General features: G+C 40.7%; 2 protein-coding genes across 13 annotated transcripts in view; one reads left to right on the plus strand and one right to left on the minus strand.

Moving 5' to 3' along the window:
- Nucleotides 1-565: 565 nt before the first annotated feature.
- On the plus strand, nt 566-10,222 carry ncbp3 (nuclear cap binding subunit 3). The gene is made up of 13 exons (XM_019263692.2): nt 566-868; nt 1,797-1,862; nt 3,200-3,305; nt 3,404-3,529; nt 4,468-4,593; nt 4,685-4,836; nt 4,915-5,023; nt 5,268-5,367; nt 5,595-5,704; nt 6,177-6,525; nt 6,808-6,956; nt 7,038-7,220; nt 8,332-10,222. Exons 1-13 carry the CDS (start codon nt 686-688, stop codon nt 8,676-8,678), a joined length of 2,106 nt encoding a protein of 701 aa, XP_019119237.1. The 5' UTR covers nt 566-685; the 3' UTR covers nt 8,679-10,222.
- A 995-nt stretch (nt 10,223-11,217) lies between these two features.
- The window catches only part of LOC104926116 (rap1 GTPase-activating protein 2), a 44,722-nt gene continuing 35,364 nt past the window's right edge, over nt 11,218-20,575 (minus strand). For 8 of the 12 annotated variants that reach the window (XM_019263716.2, XM_019263715.2, XM_019263714.2 and 5 more), the window contains 13 exons: nt 20,340-20,469; nt 20,040-20,195; nt 19,785-19,856; nt 19,605-19,691; nt 18,836-18,982; nt 18,525-18,629; nt 18,326-18,417; nt 18,010-18,114; nt 17,376-17,463; nt 16,204-16,270; nt 15,936-16,006; nt 15,488-15,521; nt 11,218-15,123 (listed from right to left, as the gene is read on the minus strand). In XM_019263716.2, the coding sequence (XP_019119261.1) occupies nt 15,510-15,521; nt 15,936-16,006; nt 16,204-16,270; nt 17,376-17,463; nt 18,010-18,114; nt 18,326-18,417; nt 18,525-18,629; nt 18,836-18,982; nt 19,605-19,691; nt 19,785-19,856; nt 20,040-20,195; nt 20,340-20,469 (1,132 nt within the window). In that variant the 3' untranslated portion in view covers nt 11,218-15,123; nt 15,488-15,509. The remainder of the gene's footprint in view (nt 15,124-15,487; nt 15,522-15,935; nt 16,007-16,203; nt 16,271-17,375; nt 17,464-18,009; nt 18,115-18,325; nt 18,418-18,524; nt 18,630-18,835; nt 18,983-19,604; nt 19,692-19,784; nt 19,857-20,039; nt 20,196-20,339; nt 20,470-20,575) is intronic. The other 4 variants (XR_003463297.1, XR_003463296.1, XR_003463295.1 and 1 more) reach the window with 4 other exon arrangements.

Genomic DNA, 20,575 nt, shown 5'->3' on the forward strand with positions numbered 1-20,575 from the left:
AAGACAGTTTAGCAAACAACTGATTTGATTTGATCTAGAATTATGGTGTGAGATGTAATTAATCAGGTGAATTTATGCTGTGACATGTAAATAAGTAATGCAAATTAAAGAATAAATTGATGGGATGTAAATAAGTATTGTTAATATGTAAATTGTTGGTGTATATTGTGAATAAGTTTTACAAATTGCAGTGTAGATTGATTGTGAAATGTAGGCTAAATAAGTTACCAGTATGTGAATTGATATGAGATATAAATAAATAGGTTATAAATTGATAAAATATGTATTAAACCCATGGCGCGAGCGAGGTAAATACAAATGTTTTGAGAGATACTGAGTACTGTGAGTGAAGAAGGGCTCCCCCTCCTTACAGAAGCCAGTTTAACCACTGATTATAATTATTATAAAAATGAAGCTTTGGGCCGCATGAAATCTGAAATCATCCCTGTTCTAGGCTAACAAAAACATAACCATTTTTATTTTTTATAAATATGACTACTATAGTCCACATTTAGCCAATAAATCTTCATCAGGTGGCGCTAATGCAACGATGTAACCTCCACAAACACCGACAAAGAAGAGGTAGGAGGACCGACTCATATGAATCATATCCGGGTAACGAAAACAACCGCAGCTCCACCAGCTCCAGCTCCAGCTCCAGCAGCCGTTGTTCGCAGCTAGCGCCATGGCGGCAGTGCGTAGCTTACGGGTGTCGGTGAAATCAGACAGCGGCTCAGACCGCTCGGAATCGGACTCTGACTCCGAGTCGGACAGAGATGCCCGCGAAGCCGAGCCCATGGAGGTGGAGGAGGGAGAGCTGGAGGCGGAGGACATATCCGTTAACCGTTCCCTGAAGGAGCTCCTGCCGGTAAGTGTCCGGACGAGGCCTTCTCACAGACCGGGGGACTAGCGTCACTTGCGGCCGTTGGGGCAGTAAGAAGCGTCGGCGTGTGGTCGCTTCGACTCCCGGGGAACTGGTTCTGAGCACCGTGGCCTTTCCTGCCTAACAACGATTAACTGCTTATTAACGGCGACTAGTCCGTAATTATAAGGTCTTTGTCTGGCAGCTGGTGTTTGCTTGTTTGTCTCAGTCACTTGTTGCTGGTGTCTGCTTCACCTACCGTGTTTGCGGCGGATTGATCGCTCCACCAAACTGCAGTCAGAAAACTGGAAGTTAAAGGTTTTAAAGATTGCCAGAGGTTTATTGATTCTGGTACATGAACATTGAATGATCATTTCGGCCTATTTTCAAATCACCAACTTTAAATACAGTGCTACCCTTTCAAAGTGAAAAATGGCCAGTTCCTCTGTTGTTCCTGGTTTGACAAACTTCCCACTAACAGACAGCATACACAACATTTTAGTCCTTACTTCACTAAGTCACATGAAATGTGTTTAATGTGTTATTTACAAAATGATTTCATTTGACATTCACCCAACTTACAATCTCTGGTGACATATATTTGAGCTCGTCCTTAGTTAGAAACCGAGAAATCCTGACAAATGTCTCTGAAAAAGTGCTTGTTCTGTTGGATTATCAGAATCAGAAGTACTTTATTAATCCCTGCAGGGAAATTGTTTTTGTTACCGCAGCTTCCAAACGGTAAGTGAGATAGTAAGAAAACAATAGCAAGAAAACAAAACTTTAACAATATACACCTATACAATATCCTATTTTAACACTATATATACACATGTATAAATAACAGTTAGATAGAACCAGTAACAGTGAACTATGCAGTATGTAAATCTAAAACCTTTATAAAGAATTTAGTTTTTGTTCTTATGTTCTGCAGGATACCAGCCGGCGATATGAGAACAAGGCGGGAGCGTTCATCACAGGGATTGATGTCAACTCAAAGGTATGACACTGACGTACAGATTTTACTTGACTTGTTCTGATGGATGTTTTCTTTATGTCCAAAAAAACAACAAAAACTGTGTGGAAAGCTAACTTACACTTGGAGAAGATGAATGGCAAAGTTAAGCATATAAAAAAAAAAAGAAGACGACACAGAGGCTGATATTAATCATTAATCATCAGTCACAATACATGCCTAAAAATCCGAAAAGACAGACCGTTGGTAGAGCTGAGCCATCTCTAACGGCACCCACTTGTCAGTCAAAGCGGCCACACTGTTATAAATGCGTAACTTAAGCCTTGATAAAATTTGACAGGTGCGTTATATAAAAATTCACCTTCAGTACAGTTGCCATAAACGGTGAAATCAGCTATAGAGACCAAAACTGTTTTTTGTACCAGGCTGTAAACATGTTTATTTCTGCTGTAAAGCTGCACATTTTAACATGGGGGCTTATGGAGACTGACTTGTTCTGTAGCCAGCCTCAAGTGGACTTCTGAGGAACTGCAGTTTTTTTGGCACTTTTGACTTCACAGCCTTGTACTATTTACACCACCCTAGAAGTCATTCATCTTTTCTTTCCATGAACTTGAAAGTATCACCTGTAACTTCTGAATACTTGTTTGTGTGTTCTTTTTTTTAATTGTTAAATTGTTAAATCTGCTATATGTCTCATGATCATTATAAATGAAAATCAAGGATAACAGATTATGATTGAATTTTGATGACCCTGATTGTCAAAATGATGAGAGTCAACACGACCTCTGGACAGACTGTTTGAAGTTAACGTTTCTCATTAACTTAACTGCTGGTCGGTGGATCAGAAATGCGCCAAATTAAACTCTGTAACAATAATAATAACCATCTGTTACCGAAGTAACTACCCGGTTCTCCGCTTCTTTGTTGGTGTAAGATAGAAACCCCCAGATATTCAGCCTGCTCAATATTTTTGGGTGTCAGCGAGCGTCTTTGAACGTTTCACATAGTGATCAAGTGTAAAGTCAAGGCTGAAATCATCTTGTGTGACATCACACCTACATTTTGGAGCCAATCAGGGTCCATTACTGCATGATGTGAACACTTGGAAATAATAAATAAAATACTTTTTCCTGCCCCAGATTACAAGGATTTTTTTAATCAAACATGTTCAGGAGAAAGACTTGGGACAGAGCAGTGTTATGTTGAGATTCAAAACTCAAACAAGACTAAATATTACTCAGACAAGTTATTTTAAACTCGCTGTTCAGTTTCCTTCAGTCACGCTGACAAACACTCATGATACTGTGAGTTGAAGTGCTGAACGAACAGGAAGTGTTAAAGGTGCGTGTGTTTATTAGGAGGCCATTGAGAGGAAAGAGAAGCGAGCGAGACGTTTCCATTTCTGCGGGGAGAAGAGCGTCGGTCAGAGGAATGTCTTCCTGGATAAAGACATCATGAAGAAAGGTGAGAGATCTCACACAGAGTCTGTAAAGCCACCGACTGTTTACAGAAACTGGTCCTGTGTCGAACCTGTTCTCATCAACTTCTTCTGTGATTTTCAGCTATCCCCAGGCTGCGTCTGGAGGCGATATACGTGACAGGCGTGGATGACATGAGCACACAGGATGTGTTTGGGTATTTTAAGGAGTATCCTCCAGCACACATCGAGTGGATCGATGACACATCCTGTAAGTCACACACACACACACACACACACACACACACAAACAAAAAGTTCTGGTTCTGGACTCACTGAATGTAGACTGGTTCTGTCCGGGTGCCAGAAGTAGCTTGTTTTTCTCCCGCTGAGACTTTTACTTCCATTTTTAATCATCAATGAAGACGAGTTTCCAGGGCAAGATGATGAGTAATAAGGTTTCTGTCACAGAAACATGTGCAGAACAGAGAAAATTGAGCCAAATTAAAGGAACAACAAATCATTTATTCAGAATAATTAAACACTTGTCAGCTTCTAGAAGACAGAAGAGTCTGAGCTGCTGAACATTTAACTATTTAAAAAAATTCAATTCATTTATTGTTGTTTTTGAGTCTCGATCTGTTGATACTGAGTCTCTACTTCTGTTTACCCGTTAAAAATGTTTCTGAAACACTGAAAAACACTGATTTCAATTTAACTGGAGAATATGATGACTATCAGCTGATTGAATAATGTTCTGAGCCACATACGTAGACATTTGTGGCACGATCGTCAGCAGACTAAACATGAGAAGTATGACGGAAACAACTATGAAGAAGTTAAAACAGAATTAGTCTTGAAAGAAACACGATGTATCTGATCAAAATGCTCTGCGGTCAGTCTGAAACGTCACTGGACTCAACTGTAATACTTTCTCACTTGTGTCCTTGCTTGGTGTTTTATGTCCTCATCTTGTGCTTCAAGTCTATGTGTTGTTTGCGGTCTTTGCTGCAAAATGGCCAGACAGTGATGGTTAAGCGAGATAAGGGGTACTTTAGCTGATCTCGATCCGTTAAAACCTGCTCAGATCAGCCGGACACTGATCCTCAGGATGGTCCTGTTGACTTTATGTTTGAAGTTATATCTCAGGCGGAGGACCCGATAAACCACAGCCGCTGTGTTTCTTAACACCGTCTGGTTGTCTCCTAGGTAACGTGGTTTGGCTCGATGACAACACATCCATTCGAGCCCTCGTCAACAGCAGCCGGATGCCCGACCCTGAGGCTGTTGCCACGGAGACGGAGAGCAGCAACCAGCCGGGCGAACAGAGCAAAGGTCAGCCTGTGAACAAAAACACACCTAGCAGCTTCTTGAAGGGGGAACTACAGAATATGTGGAAAACTAAAGTGTCTCCTGCACCTCACAGGTCATCGGGGTCGAAGGTCGGACGACGAAGAGGAAGAGGAAGAGGAAGAGGGTGAGGTGGATGAGGAGGAGACGGTGAAGAAGAGCAGCGAGATCGAGGTGAAAGACAGCGACGGAGAGGCAGAGCAGAAAGAGAAGGTGGAAGGCGATCAGGTAGAGTTCACTCAAATAACTCAAACACAATTTGATTAAGTCGGCACCAATAACTGATCCGTGATCGGTGTGTCTCAGATGGACGACCTGTCGGGGGTGGAGAGAGAGTCTCTGCTGAGAAACGACCTGCGACCAGCTATCAAACCTTTCAAGGGAAACAAACTCTTCCTGCGCTTCGCCACACAAGGTGACACACACACTCGACTTATCAAACTCAAACTAACCTTAAACCAAGTCTTCACGCTAAAATGTGACGACGCACGTTATGGCGACGCCAAGGGGAGGCCTCACAATGTAAATGTAAATACACTACAGTAATTAAGGTCCTCACACACTTTGTATTTCATGAAAGTCTGCAGCATGGTTAAGTTCAACCTCAGACACAGTTTCTGTTGACAGGAACAAGCTGATGTTTGTGTCTTTGTCTCCAGATGATAAGAAGGAGTTGGGTGCCGCTCGTCGTAGCAGATACTACATGAAGTATGGAAACCCAAACTATGGCGGCATGAAGGGAATCCTCAGCAACTCCTGGTGAGACTCGAACACTGTTCACTGATCAGTTTATTGAAAGGATAAGGAATCTGAAAACAGCAGCAATATTTGACTATGTTGTAAAAAATCGACTCTAAACCAGCAAGATCAGAGTTTGTGATGACTGAAGTCCTACTGGCGTCTTTCAGTCGAATCTCTTCTTTGTCACAGCTGAACTTGGCGAGCTAACCGCTAAGTCACATTTGCTTTGTTACGTGTGTCTTTAGGAAGAGGCGATATCACAACCGGAGGATCCAGAGAGACGTCATCAAGAGCAAGAAGCCTCTGATTGGAGATAGCATGGGACACACACCTCCGTACACACACCGACACTCCGGTAAGAAACTAAAACTGAAAACTATAAAGAAACATTTCGTTTCAACATTTCATTCTCTTATTTCGTAATGGGAGGCGGAGACATGACATGAAAAGGCCTCAGGCACGGGTTGTTCTGGTGACAGTTGAATTTACAATTTACAATTTGAGATGCTTCTTTGGCCTTCAGGGAAATGAAAGAACAAACAAACACTTGTTAACAGTCGTCTTCTTCTCTGCGTTTCTTGGCGTGTTGCTGCATATTTTTGAGCTTTACCTCCACCTGCTTATTATTATTATTATTATTATTATTATTATTATTATTATTATTATTATAATAGTTATCATGATTATTGTTGCTGTGCCAGTCACAGCAGATGGTAGTCCACCATGAGCTGTGAGGTTTCTGCCTCAAAGTTTTTCATCGTCTCTCAGACGGTCGTGCAGTCGTCAGCTTCCACAGTGTGACTCCTCTTGTTCTCCTCTCCCCTCAGCTGACCTGGTCAACCTACCCGAGGAGCCCATCAAGGAGGAAGAAGAAGAAGAAGAGGAGGAGGAGGAGGAGAACGGTGATGAGGACATGGACTCAGACGACAGGGTGGTGGAGTACAGAGAGCGAGCCGACCGCGAGAGAGATGAAAGGGGTGGCGGCAGCAGCGGCGGATCACGTCCACTGGGTGCCGGGCTTCGCAGCCGGGCGGAGCGCTCTCCGTCTCCTTGGTCGGAGTCGGACGAGATGGACTACGACCTGGAGCTGAAGATGATCTCCACACCGTCACCAAAGAAGAGCAAGAAGATGACGATGTACGCAGACGAGTTGGACACGCACCTGAAGAGCATCCGGTCAGTCTCATTTTTACCTGTCCTGACACTAGTTTCATATTAGGCAGGATTTGTTTTAGAGCTTTTACTTTGACAAAAAAAAAACCCAAGAAGAGAAAACTCTGATTCCTTCAGGTGTTTTTATGGTGAAGCTTCCTTTTTTTTTACACGAGATCTGCGGCTCTTATTTTGGGTTTGAGATGTATGTATGAGACACTTGTCCATAGTCAGTATATTCTAAGTAAGTCTTAACTTAGTGAACCTGCAGAGGAAGAATCAACATGTTGTTTGTCTTGTGAGCAGGAACAGGATCGGAGGGTCGGGATCACAGAGCAGACCAAAATCCACGTCGCCCACCAAAGTGACGGACGTCCGGCAGCTGCTGGAGGAGAAGAGACAAGGACACTCTCAACAAAGACAGCCTCCTCCAGTGGCCGCTAGTGGAAAGACAGGTCTGCAGTTTAAATCCAAATGTTTTTTTTTATAATTTCAGCTGTGAGAGACTCCAAAATCTTAACAGACTCTGTTTGTAGATGTACGGCAGCGGTTGGGGAAAAGACGTTACTCTCCGGACAGAGGACGCTCCCCTTCCCCCGTTTCCCCCAGAGACACACCTCCAGCCAGAGAGCCAATCCGAGACGTGCATCGCAGACTGGGTGTGGCCAGCCAAGACAACAGAGGCCACTTCTCAAACTCATCCAAAGACAGGAAGACAAGTAAGAAGCAAACTCCATCAGCCTCCTCCTTGTCTGCGTGTTTACTTCTCCTCTGTGATTATTTGCTGTGAACTCCTCTAAAATCTCCAGATTTGGCACAGCAGCTCCAAAGTTTGCGTTAAAACCGCCATGTCTAGATTTCTGTTGGGACTGTCAAAAGATCCTGATGGAATATGTTTGTAGGAAAATTAGACAATGTTGGTAACAACTGGGGGCATTCTTATGTCACAGTGTTCTTTATAGCAGCTAAATTTGGGAGTCTTGTACACAAAGTGGCTTTAAAATCTGTAAAGTTTGTTACATACTTCGAGTTGTTCAGAATAAGCTCTGTTGGCCAATAATGTAACATACATACATACAACTTTGACTCTGGTTTAAATAACCGGAAGATGGAAACAGAGAAAAAACAAGGACAACAAAGACAGATAAACAAACTATAATTATAATACAGATCAACAACATGTATGAAATAAAGATTCAGTGATAACGTACTAGATAACTGCCCTGTTAAAGTTATTGCATTATACTTCCTCTCTTCGTTTCAAAATAAAAGGCCTTGATCATTTCAGTGGACAGAAATGTCACTTTTATTATGAAACTTCGGGAAGGTTTTGCGGAAATTTCACTGTAGCTACTGTAGGAAGGTAAGGTACAAGCAGTGCTCAATATATAGTTTGGCTGAAATACACAAACACCTGCCGTAACTGAAATAAGAAAAAAATACTTTAACAGCAAAGTGTTTTTCAAATAGTATGATTATATTGTTGAATTTATTAAATGAAAGTGAAAACAGAAGTTTATCCACGCTTGTTTTTCAGGCGTGTGTATGGGAGACCCGGTTTTTATTTGACTATTTTTTTTTATTTGAGGACAGATGATTAATAAACCCCAAAACCAGCCACAAAATGTGTTAATGCCAACATTTGCTCTTTCACAACCAAAATTGTACATTTTAAAGTAGATTGTCCCAAAATCAATGATGCAGAAAAAGGCAGATTAATTAATAATTTAGTTGCTCTTTGTGAATTAACAGGAGAAACTCCTGATGTCAACAAATTGTTGTTATTGTTTTTGTTTGTTTATTTGTTTGTTTTTACCTCACCTCTTGCAGGCGGCCTGTGGAGCAGACTCGGCTCCACTGATGGCGACAGCAGCACCGGACGTCACGAGCACAGATCGAGCAGCCGGTCGTCGGGCCTCTTCTCCTCTCCATCGGGCAGGAATGACGCCGGCAGCGACGCCGGCGGCAGCAGCAGCAGCAGGAGGAGACGAGGCAACGGTGAAGAGGAAGAGGAGGTGGAGGAAGAAGACGACTCGACGCTGCAGAAGATGTGGGGCGCCATGATCAAACAGAAACAGGACCGTCAGACCCACAAGATGAAGAAGAGCCGGTTGGACAACCTGCCATCGCTGCAGATCGAGATCAGCCGCGACAGCAGCGACGACTCGGACGCCTGAAAGTGAACCAGCAACGGGGAGAAAAACCTAAAAAGTATCATAACATACAGACATGAAGCTGTCAGACCAGACAGCGATCTGAGGCCAGTGTAGTGGGTTTTCTTTTATTGTTTCATATTGTGTAGCTGCAGTCCATGGATGGATTATTGAAGGGGCCCACAGTTTGAAGGGACTGTTATTCAGCTAAAGTAGAGATGTTCTGATCAGAATCTGCAACCAAACACACAAACTCCAGCCTAAATTTGGTGTCACAGCATGAATTTCTTATAAACTTTCACCTAACGTCCAGTTTCCTCTTAAGACGCTGCAGTATTTGAACTAACAGTAGCACCTGAGAACTCTGGTCAATCATAATGACACAAAGTGACCACAAAGCGACAGACTTAAAATGACTAAAGTGACTTGAAACTGACCACAAAGCAGCCAAAAATTGGGTGAATTCCCACAATTACGCGCCAAATCCCAAAACTCAGCATATTGCTTGTACACCTTTTGTACAATATAACATGTTGCTTGTTTGTATGTGGGCGTGGCCTTTGTCTCATAATCCATCCAGGTTCCTGTCGATAAATATTGAATATCTGTGCCGATAACAGCCAAAAAAACAAAACAAAAAAAACAACAGCTCACAAGTATTCTTGTCAGGATGTAGCAGAGCATCATCGGAAGTCTTGCCTGAAACCCAGTCAGATTTACTCCTCTCACTAAGTTTCCACACAGCTGCTCTGTGAATCATCAGTGCATCATTCCTATGTTACTGTGGCGGTGTCGGACACCAGCTCGGACTGTGCGCTCGCAGAAATGGACCCTCAACCCTGGTGGTCGTATCGATGCCTCACTCGGGACCAACGCTTTTTAGCGTTTCAACGTCTGGCAGCAGCTCAGTACAAAACTTCATTTACAAAATGTTTTTTATCGGCCCCCGTCAGTCAGAGCAGAGCGGCGATGTTGGCTCATGTCTTCCCCGTGGAGGGCGAAGGAAGGACGGAGACAGAAAAGACACGAGGATCAATAAAAGAGCCACAGTAAGAGTAATGAAAACAAACCGGACTCCACCTGAAACTTAATTTTTCTCCTCCAGTCGTCTTGACATTTCTCTTCGTGTTGTGAAGAAACAGACTCTTAAAAAAAAAAGAGACAAAAAGAGTGACTGGTGTGTGTGTGTGATTATTTTCTGATGGTAAATCTAAATGTGGGACATTTTCGTACATTTTTTTTAAATCACCATCTGTGTGTGCATCTGTTATCGAGCAGTTTCCTTCAGACTGCTTCCCGTCTGTGTGGACAGAAACGTTGTATTTTACTTCCTACAGTTTCAGAGTCCACTCTCATGATTTCTGTTATTTTGTCTGTTCAATTTTCTTTTTTTTTAAAGTCAGGAGACATCACTGCTGGTCAAATGATTAAAATGTTGGCTGATGATTTTACACGTCTGCGATTTCCTTTTCAGTGTGAACAGGTCATCTAAACATGTGAAAGTGACATTTATTTGTCCACATGTACAGCAAATAAAGCTGCCACTTATCAGTGAACAATCGCTTGGATTTAAAGGGTTAGTTGGTGTTATTTGAAGTGTGGTTGTTACTGACACGAACCCAGTTTGGAGAAGCAGACCAGCATGAAGCTAAGCAATGCACTGGTGAGAGCAGGGGCAGCAACAAAGCACATTTCAGACTAAGTGTATGCTACATTTAGAATATTTTCACCACTTTACCCTGATGTCTGTCTGCAGTGTTTGCAATATTAATCTATGCTCTTGTCAAAGCCTCCAGACTGACAAAAACAGTAATTTGCTGTAAAACCTCCTGTGTTCTGCAAATTACAGTTTGTGTCTGGTGGCTTTGAAGCTTTTATGCTGCATTCACATGGACATAGACGGCATAATGCATATCATTTTATTGGATGAGGGGAGGATGATAAAATTTGGTGTGGACGGCAGAGAATGCCATTAACAGTAATTGTAGACGTCCAAAGTTAAAATGTTTTAACTTGTTGCCGTGCACCGTGATGGACTGTAGAACCAGACGCAAATACAGGCAAGAGTTTGTTCACTCTGATCAATCAGAACACTTCAGTCTGTGCCTCAGCAGAATTATCTGGTCTATCTCTATTTGTTAATTCCAGGAATATAAAAAATAAAAATAAATGTATATATAAATAATATTAAAAATGCCCATCACAGCGTCCCAATTATGTCTCAAATTGTCTTGTTTTGTTCATGCAACAGATTCAGATTAGAGAAAGAAAGACTTTTTATAAAACTAATATTACGTTAATCGACCAATCAATTAGTTATTTCCTATTATTAGTGCCAAATGACAGAGCTGTGAAATAAAGCACTGCTGCTGTTGTTAACACTTTGTGAAACAAGTTCAGAGACTTTTCCATGAAGCGTTGCATCGACCCAAATGTAAAGAATTTCTCCAAAGGCTTTTAAAAAAACCTGTGGGCGACATCATGGAGACTATACCCATGTTCATACTATCTATACAGCTAACACACACACACACACACACCAGTAAAACACAGTACACGCTTGTCGTCCTGCAGAAACTTTATCACATCAGATTTTCATGTCAGGATAACAGAAAGTTTCCCATCGTGATGCAGAACATTAAAAACAGACATGGACAACATCTTTTGTATTTATGCTACTTCCTCCTCCATCATCATCCCCTTTTAAAATAAATTATTTACTCTTAACACACAGAAAAAGAGATTTACACCTGAAATCAAAGCGAGAAGAGGAGGAACAGATTTTGTGCTTTCAGTGCAATCAAGACAGCTGAGTTAGTATAGAGTCAGTAATCTGCTTCCGTACATATTTAATATTCATGTTATTTTAGTGCAAAATAAAGGTCAGTTTTCTGTTGGTTTTTGCATCAAACGGCAGTGAAGCTTCTCATTTTTGCAGGTTTACAGTCGGTCACTTTCAGCACAGCTCTGCGTCCAACCTGTTAATAATAATACGTTTCATCTTTATGTAAATATCTTATTAAAACTTGACACACAGCTGTGATGAAACCGACAAACTGTGGATTCAACAAGTCTTTGTGGTGAGATGAGAAAACGTGTGGGAACAGCTGACATCATTTGAATCTGCGACAGACACAACAAACATAAATATACAATATTCATCAGATCCAGAGAAACATGAGAAGGAATGTTCACCACAAAGATCTTTTTTCTTTTCTTTTTTTTTTTTCGATCTGAGTAAAAATGATTATTGCATGAGTTTCTGCAGGTTAAATTTAAGACATTTTAAACATTTGGAAAGATATTACATCACATTTTCAGCACTTCCTAGCAGTAAAAAATTAAAAGAAATTTATGATATAATTAAATTAACATGACCTGGACACAGATAAGCAGATTAAGCAGATTGCAGCCACACCTGAAAAATGAGAATGTATCAGTATCACAGTATAACGTTAAAAGTGTGATATAAAGTGATATTTTCATGTTAGTACAATATAGAAACTTTCACATGAAACATTTCACATTATAAACAAGATAAATAGTAATAATTGTTTGAACAAGAAAAGTTTCTTGTTATGACGTGGTAAGTTTTTATGTCGTAAAAACATGAAAATATTTTGTTAATAAACTTTTCAAATTCTGATGTTATTCCTTTTTTATTTTTCTGGCGTGACAGCCATACACTGATGAAGAAATGAGCGGATGGATCAACTAATTAAAGTTTATTTTATTTTAGTTTTTAGTGTTTGAGAGTGATGCTACAAGTTTGTAGACCAGTAGTCGAAGAGAAGAGCTGAAACATCTGCGGAACAAGCTCGACAAAAACAAAGATGAATTTGTCTGTTGTACTTCAATAGAAAAAACAGAAGCACTGTATCTGTTGACAAGTCGTATTGTGAATAAATAATAATCCTCAATGATGTCTTTAAAAGCTTCACAGTAAATATATTATATTTGTGTTATGCTTTTATTTTGTTGTTCGTTTTATTGTATTCTGTGCTATGAGCGTGTGAGGGATGGAGACTGAAAAAAAGTGAGACAGTGAAGAAAATGGTAATACAAGCAGAAAAAAAGAAATAATTGATGAATATAAATGACATAAATGAGTTTACAGAGTGGCACAAGGCATGTTCATTGTAGATGTGTAAATTCATTTTAAGTTCACACATTTGTTGATTTTATAAGCTAATTATTATTTTGACTTTTACTCTTACAGTGGTCAAAGTTGGTGTGGAAGAAGTTGATCCATGAATGCAAGAGACAAAATAAATGTTCGATCATCAGTCCCGGCTTACATTTTTTTTGACCAGATCAGACAATGTCCAACCAGTTTTCAGTGAACATTAACCTTCAGTTTTTCTCACTGATCAATATTTAACATAAAGTTACAGTTTTACAACAGATGAGTGAAATTTGACTAAAAATGATTGAATGTGCTTCGGTGTCTTCTTCTGGTTTTCTGACTGGAGAATTGGTGCCATCTACTGCTTATCTTGTTATCCAACTCCTAATATTCACATAATGGTAGTGGTTGGAAACAAGTATTCGTTCACATTTTTAATGGATTACTTTAAATACATATTACATTTGCGACACATTTGGATGGACACACATCTGATGTTTGATTATTTTGATTCAGGTTTTGGACCTGATAACAGAGCATCTAAATGGCAGTAATCATGCGACTGTAGATATTCTGTAAACAGCTCAACATCTGTCAAACATGTTTGACATCACATGTTCTGCAGGTCAGTGATGACAGACTTCATAAGCCAATCAAACTCACTGCAGTTGATTTAAAGAGCAACTTAACACCATCTTGGTGCAGTGATGTATAAGTGTACCCCAGAGAAACACTGATGTAAAGTTACTCTTTAAAGATTTAAAAAAATGAATAGGAGCACCTGTGTGCAGGATTTCAAACAGGAATGAAAAGGACATAGAGCACATTGAGATTAACATATGTACGATTAATACCCATCAAAACATAAAGTGTGTTGTGTTGTGAATAAAGTTTCACACACTAAAAAGGACCAAATGAAGGCGAGACAGTTTGAATATATGTTGGAGATCATGGTGAACAAAACATTCAAGAAGAGGTGACTCAGTCCAGACCCACTGTCTACAGACAGGGGCAGGGGGGCAGTGGTAAACCTATAGCTGATCCACTTGTTTAACATGGAAACAGGATGAAACAACCTGTCATTACAGAGTGTTGGCTACATGAACACTTGTGCAGCACCTGAATGTTTAATCTAAAACAAAAAACCCCAAAAAACAAAGCCTGATTTCATCAGAAACTGTCGCCACAGATTCAATTAGTGCACTTCCATAAGGCTGGTGACTTACAAGAGACAGACGGTCCACATCTGCACTGGCTTTCATTATAGCCTTCCTCTCTGGTAAAAAGCCACATGTCTCAAACTCCAGACTGTATTTTGGACATTTAGGACTCTATGCCAAAACCCTCTACCAGTAGAGGACACCTCACCTTCCACCACACCCTCTACCCTCTACCTTCTACCTTTACCAAACCTTCTCCCAGACACTCCAAACCTTCCACCAATCTTCTACCAGACCCTCCACCAAACCTTCTCCCAGACACTCCAAACTTTCCACCAAACCTTCTAAAAAAACGTCCACTAAACCTTCCAAACCTTCCACCAATCTTCTACCAGACCCTTCACCAAACCTTCTCCCAGACACTCCAAACCTTCCACCAATCTTCTACCAAACCTTCTCCCAGACACTCCAAACCTTCCACCAATTTTCTACCAGACCCTCCACCAAACCTTCTACCAAACCTTCTCCCAGACACTCCAAACCTTCCACCAATCTTTTACCAAACCTTCCACCAAACCTTCTACCAAACCTTTCATCAATCTTCTACCAGACCCTCTACCAAACCTTCTACCAAACCTTCTCCCAGACACACCAAACCTTCCACCAAACCATCTGGCAGACCCTCTACCAAACCTTCTATCCAATCTTCTGCTAAAACCTCTACCAGACCTCATCAGTCACCAAGATACCAAACTGGTGCTGAGGAAATGACCTCAGTGCGTGAAAACACCAGTTTGCCTGCGTGACTCTAAAGTGACACTGAAGTAGAAGAGTTGAGTTATTTTCTGTTTTCACAAGTTGAGACTAAACATGACCTCAAACTGTCACATGTAAAACTGACGGAGTGAACCTTTAAAAGGAATAATCTGCCTCAATATAAAAGCTTCAGCCTCAGTGTGTATGTGTGTGTGTGTGTGTGTGTGTGTGTGTGTGTGTGTGTGTTTGCGAGTTGACATGCACACAGTCCTTCAGGTCTGATTTCCCCTCTGAGGATTCTGCAGCAGTGAAGGACGAATGTTGACGTGTTTATCCCTTTTTTTATTTTCAGTGTCTTCACATTAATGTCCTCCTCCTCCTGCTCTGTGTGGAGGCTGATGTTTGTTTAAACCTCCTTGTTGACATTCTAGAAAATGAAAAGTGAGAAAGTGAAAAATAAAAAGATTAAAAACTAAATCAAAGCTCTAAGTATAACTTCAGCTTCCAGTAAGTTTCCATTAAAATGTGTGAACCAGCTGGTGGGGGTGTCTGAGAGTCAATTCACCAAAGACGCTAACACCAGAATGAATGTAAATTAAATATGGATCTCAGCTCAGCTGAGGAACTTTGACATCAGTAAAACAACACTATTTGGCGAGACTTCAGCAAATAAGTCAACCTAAAACAATAAAAGTAAGGAGGCAGAAATTTAAATCACACCTTTTGGTTCTAACACCAAACAAACTGCAGCAGTGTTTAACAGATTTTTTTAAACATGAATCTGTACTCACCACCCACTGCTGTCCTCACAGTTTAATGGCCCTGCTGCAGATGAAGAAAAGTATTAGGAAACTTTAGAGCTGAAACATGTTCCTGAATGTTATTGAGAACCTAAATTGCAGTGATTATTAAGGATCAAGTTAAAGTTGAGTTCAGCATCCTGGAAACGACGTATAAGTTATGTAAATCTGCATTAATGTGTTTCATGTATTGCATGCAGTTACTTGTTTTGCTGAAGTTACAGAGGATAATTTTATAGCATTTAAGAAGTGGGTAAGCTAACGCCACATTAGCCAACTAAACACATTCCTAGTTGAATGGACCCTGACCTACACATCACTATATCAGTGTTGTCTTGTCAAGGATTCAAAGGTCTAATTTTAGCTGGCCTTCTTCATTGTGGAAAAAAAGGTTGTATTGGAATAAACTCACTGTAACATCTTGTACAAACAGACTTACTGCAGCAGAGTGACTCAGTTTCTCAAAACGAAACTTAAGGTTGGATCTTGGCGAGTTTTTATTCTTCATCTCTGAAAGAGGAAAAAAATAACAGGAAGAAACACACAGGTCATCAAATAAAGCACATCAGAGGGAACTAACATGTCCACCACATATTGGTTAAAACCAGCACAAACGTAAACATGTATTTAAATTAGTTACTTTCTGAAGCTCTAAATGAATTTCATAGAACATCTCGTTAAAACTGAAGCAGGAAGTTAAAGTGAACCTGTGGGACTGCGACAGACGATGAGCGGACTTGAACTTTGACCTTCAATCGTCACGGCCTGGGCGAGCTGAGGACGGAGAGAGAGAGAGAGATGAACTCTGTGAGTGTTCTGTACAGCTCAACAAGTGTGTGCATGTTTTTCTGTTCAAGATGCAATCCGCAGTAAGGCAGTAAGTTTAAATAAAAAAATGCAGCAGAGAATTTTGTGTGGTAACTGCATTGTAACGTTAGCTAGCACATGTACATACATACATGTGTATATATATGTATATATACTGTGTATGTATATAAATATACACACACACATTGTAGTCTGTTACGCTCTGTCTGTTGTTTCTTGTCAAATTGCTTTTTTCTGAACGTACTGCACTTCATGTAGCCCTTTTGTATTTTATGTTGTAATGTGTGTGCACTTTAACATAGTGCTGTCAGCACTGCGTTATGTGTTTCATGTAGCACCATGGTCCTTGACCAAACATTGTCTCGTTTCACTGTGGACTGCATATATGGTTGAAATGACAATAAAACCCCTTGACTTGACTTAACTAAGGTAACTGCCACAGTCCTATAGCATATAACCAAGTTTCCCAACAGTTTATAGGCATGTTTATACTTTACAATAAAATGTACAGATTTGGACCTGAGTCAATCACCATCCATACATTGGTTTTCATCTGAAAAAGTTTAAAATGTATTCTTCATAAAAATGACCAAGAAGAATACATAAGAATATGAATAAAAAACTAAAAATTAGTGCAGTAGCGTAATAATATAATGTAAATGATAAAATCCTAGATAAAGTCACTTTTGTTGCAGTCCTTGCATGCATCCAACTTACTTTGCTATGTGGGTAAAACATTACTTATTCTTGAGAGAAATGTTTTAATATGGAAAGTTATTGTAAGTTAAACTGTCCAGTTTTTAAATAAACAGTAAGTAACTAACACCCATTAAGTGAAAGTTACAGAAAGTTCCACTGCAAAAATCATCATTATAAAATCAAAAATTAAAACATGCATTTGCAGTAATATTATGTTGAAAGACATCAAAAGTAATTTTCCTTTGTTTTGTTTTTTTTAAACCAGAATACAAGTCCACATTTGGTTGGTGTGGTGTGACAGTCCACTAATGGTAATATAGGCATGTATGTGTGTGTGTCCTGTACAGCTCACCAGGTGTGTGTCGTCAGTCGGGATGGTGAAGCTGCAGGTGCTTGATGTCGATCTGGAAATCTTCCCGCTCTCCTTCTTTGTCTGACTCCTGCAGATTTCAAACAAAACGTTTTATCATCTGGACTCATTTTCTCACATTTCCTGCTGTCAATTCTCCTAATTTGTGTTTCCTTTCGTTTGTCATCTGTTTCATTTAGTCCTGTGAGCCGTGTTACCCGTAAGACCACCTAAACCGAGTCAGGACCAGGACAGCAATATCTGTTCATTTTGGGTTCACACCACTGTAGTAAAGTAAAGAGCGAATATTTACCTGTGTGAGTACCACAAGTAAACACAAATGATCCCAAAAGTAGGCGAAAATTCACACCTTTAGCTTAATATTCACCCACAAATTCATTGCAGGGAAGGGACTTTGCAACGCCACAACTTTATTGTCCAAGTGAGGACAGAAAATCAACAACCAACTTTAGTCAGCTGTATAAACTACATTTATTGACCACCTGCAGACCAGTTAATACTGTGAAACCACAGGACTATGTATGTGCGCACGAGAAAAAACAATATGTGGCTCCATTGTGAAGTCATAAAATGAGATCGCTAAGCGTGTGGTCTGCTCGGTCACACACACACACACCTGTCCCGGTGTCCTGCTTCTGGAGAGCTGGGATTGGACGGCAGCTCTGACTTTACCTCCAGCGTCGGGTGGCAGCCGTCGAAGCTCCTCTGCTCATTGAGAAGACTGGCAAAGAAGAACATGTTGGAGTCACATGAAGTGAAGTCAAAGTGTAAGCCTAACTCCAAGAAATCCACCTTCCAACCGAGTGTGGTGACCAAAAAACTATGTTTCTGCTGTGACATGAGGCCGGGTGGAGTACGGACCATCACAGAGCCATGACTGGTGTTTATTGTTTATTTATAGGTGTAGGAACAGAGAGAAAATTAAAATTCACCTTCTTTGGCTGTGTCTCTCTGTCTGGCTATCGACGCTCAGCAGACGAGGAAAAAGTCCTGAACGCCTCTTCACAGGAGATTTGACATTACACTGACATCAAACACACAGAACAGCAGCTGGAATAAACTTTATTTAAATCAACTCATTAACAACAGCTTTATAAACTAAGCAAGTCCTTCTCAGTGACCTCTGCTCACCTCCACGCTGATGTGTGCCAGACCCCCGCCGCTCAGACTGGTGGGTAGACCTGCCCCACCACGTGACATGGTCTCCATGGAGACGCTACGCCCTCGCATCGCCCTCTGACAGGAAGAGAGAGAGTGAGGGACGACAGATGTTACAAACAGACAGGTACTACTCCAAGTAATGTGATTACTTTTTTCAGTATCAAGTAGCGCAAGGAATCGAAATGCCGACTCAGACTTGAGGGTGAATCCAGTGTCAAGGTGTTCTCGAGGTTCAGGTGGGTGAATGATCTTAAAGACATAAAAAGTGAACACACACACACCTTGATGGACTCCAGCAGACCTCCGTGGGCGTGTCCGTTCTCTGCCCGCCCCTCCTCCTCTAGACCTGATGTCAATCCCAGCATGCTCTGCGAGCGTCTCTGCAGCTCATCATGGAGGCTGTCGAGCAGGGCAGCCCGAGTACGCTCCTACACAAAGCACACACAACACACACATTTTAAGATCCAGAAGCAGCAATAGAGGACCGAACATTGAGCCCTGTGGAACACCGCAACTAAGTACATTTACTCAACTATTCGTATTTTTGCTTACTTTGTAGTTAAATATTTGAATTTTTTAGATGTGAAAGTCTGCTTTTTTATTAAACATTTATATTTTAACTTTGTGTTAGTCTGTCTGAGTGCAACACATATGTACATGTCCATGTTTGCTGCACACGACTACTTGGTAAGAGATGGAGGTCAAAGTTCTGTCTCGTGTTTAGTTCTCAGTTACCTCTGTACAGACAATGCTGTGACTACCATTCATTTTCTACAGTGTAATTTAATTCTCGCTATATATGTTAAATCTCCATTTCTATAAAAAAGAATTCTATTTTTTACCTTTTATATAGTTTTCTATTTGTATCTTAACACAGGTTAAATTTCAATTCATATTTGTCTTTGTAGGTCTAATTTTAATGTGTATTTACAGTGTCTCATGCCGCTACAGGATGCTTGAATTTTCCTCAGGATCAATAAAGTATCTATCTGTTGTACAATAACTCTTTCAACGTATACTAAGATGAGTTTATGGAGAGTTTTTTTTTACCTCCAGGCGGGCGAAGCGGTCGCTCTTGTAGCAGGCGAGCTCTGCATTAATGAGTTTAGTAAGAAGAAACTCTCTGAACTCTGGACCCTGAACACACAAAACACATCAGGTTTATACTCAAGTTTATCATCACAGCCTTTTTTTTTTGTTACACTCACAAACTAAGAAACGTCTTCTCACCTTCCTAAAAACAGCTGGATTTGGGAGGGGCGGGCCAAACGGAGGTACATCTTCTCGCGCTGTAACGGACACCTGCCAATCACATCAGAATAGCTGGTAATTAAATTAATGGTTAGCAATTAATAGACAAATCATTGCAGTTCTAAAATATTTATTTTAAAAAACATTAAAGAAAAAAAGGAAAAATATTCAACATTTTCTAATGCACTAAAAATTACAAAACATCTAAAACGGGAAGTGAAACATGAACTGCACCTTGTAGGAGGTGTTGTCCGAGCAGGGCTCCTCCACCTGCACCAGGATGAAGGCGTGCAGGAAGTTGGAGGCGATCATGTCTGGGACAAAAGGTGTGGCCTCCTCCTGGAACACCACTGCCACAATGTCATTTCCTATGTGACGTTTCCTCTGGAGCTGAAAGAGAACGTCATTTTTGTCATGATGTTGTAACATCACATTAATATCATGTCATTCATGCCGTGTCTTTTGTGTGTTTTTCTGCATCATGTTGAGTCATGTTGCATAACACTTGGTCATGCTGTTTTTAATAATGTCTACCTGCTGCGTGTCCCCTTCAGTGAAGGGCAGTTTGGTGGAAACGTGGAACATGATCTCCTGCTGTCTGTGGACGGTGTATACCGACTGAGAACCCGTCTGACCATGAGAGACATCCAAACCCCCTCGAAACCTGCACAGAGGGACAGTGACTATTTACCTGCTGTCTATTTTTTAATTTCAGTCAGCTCTGAGTGTCTTTCTGGAGGTCTTTCTTCTGATAAAGGACGTTAGAGGAC

The sequence above is a fragment of the Larimichthys crocea genome, chromosome XII (genome assembly GCF_000972845.2).
Source record: "Larimichthys crocea isolate SSNF chromosome XII, L_crocea_2.0, whole genome shotgun sequence".
In the NCBI taxonomy this organism is placed as follows: Eukaryota; Metazoa; Chordata; class Actinopteri; family Sciaenidae; genus Larimichthys; species Larimichthys crocea.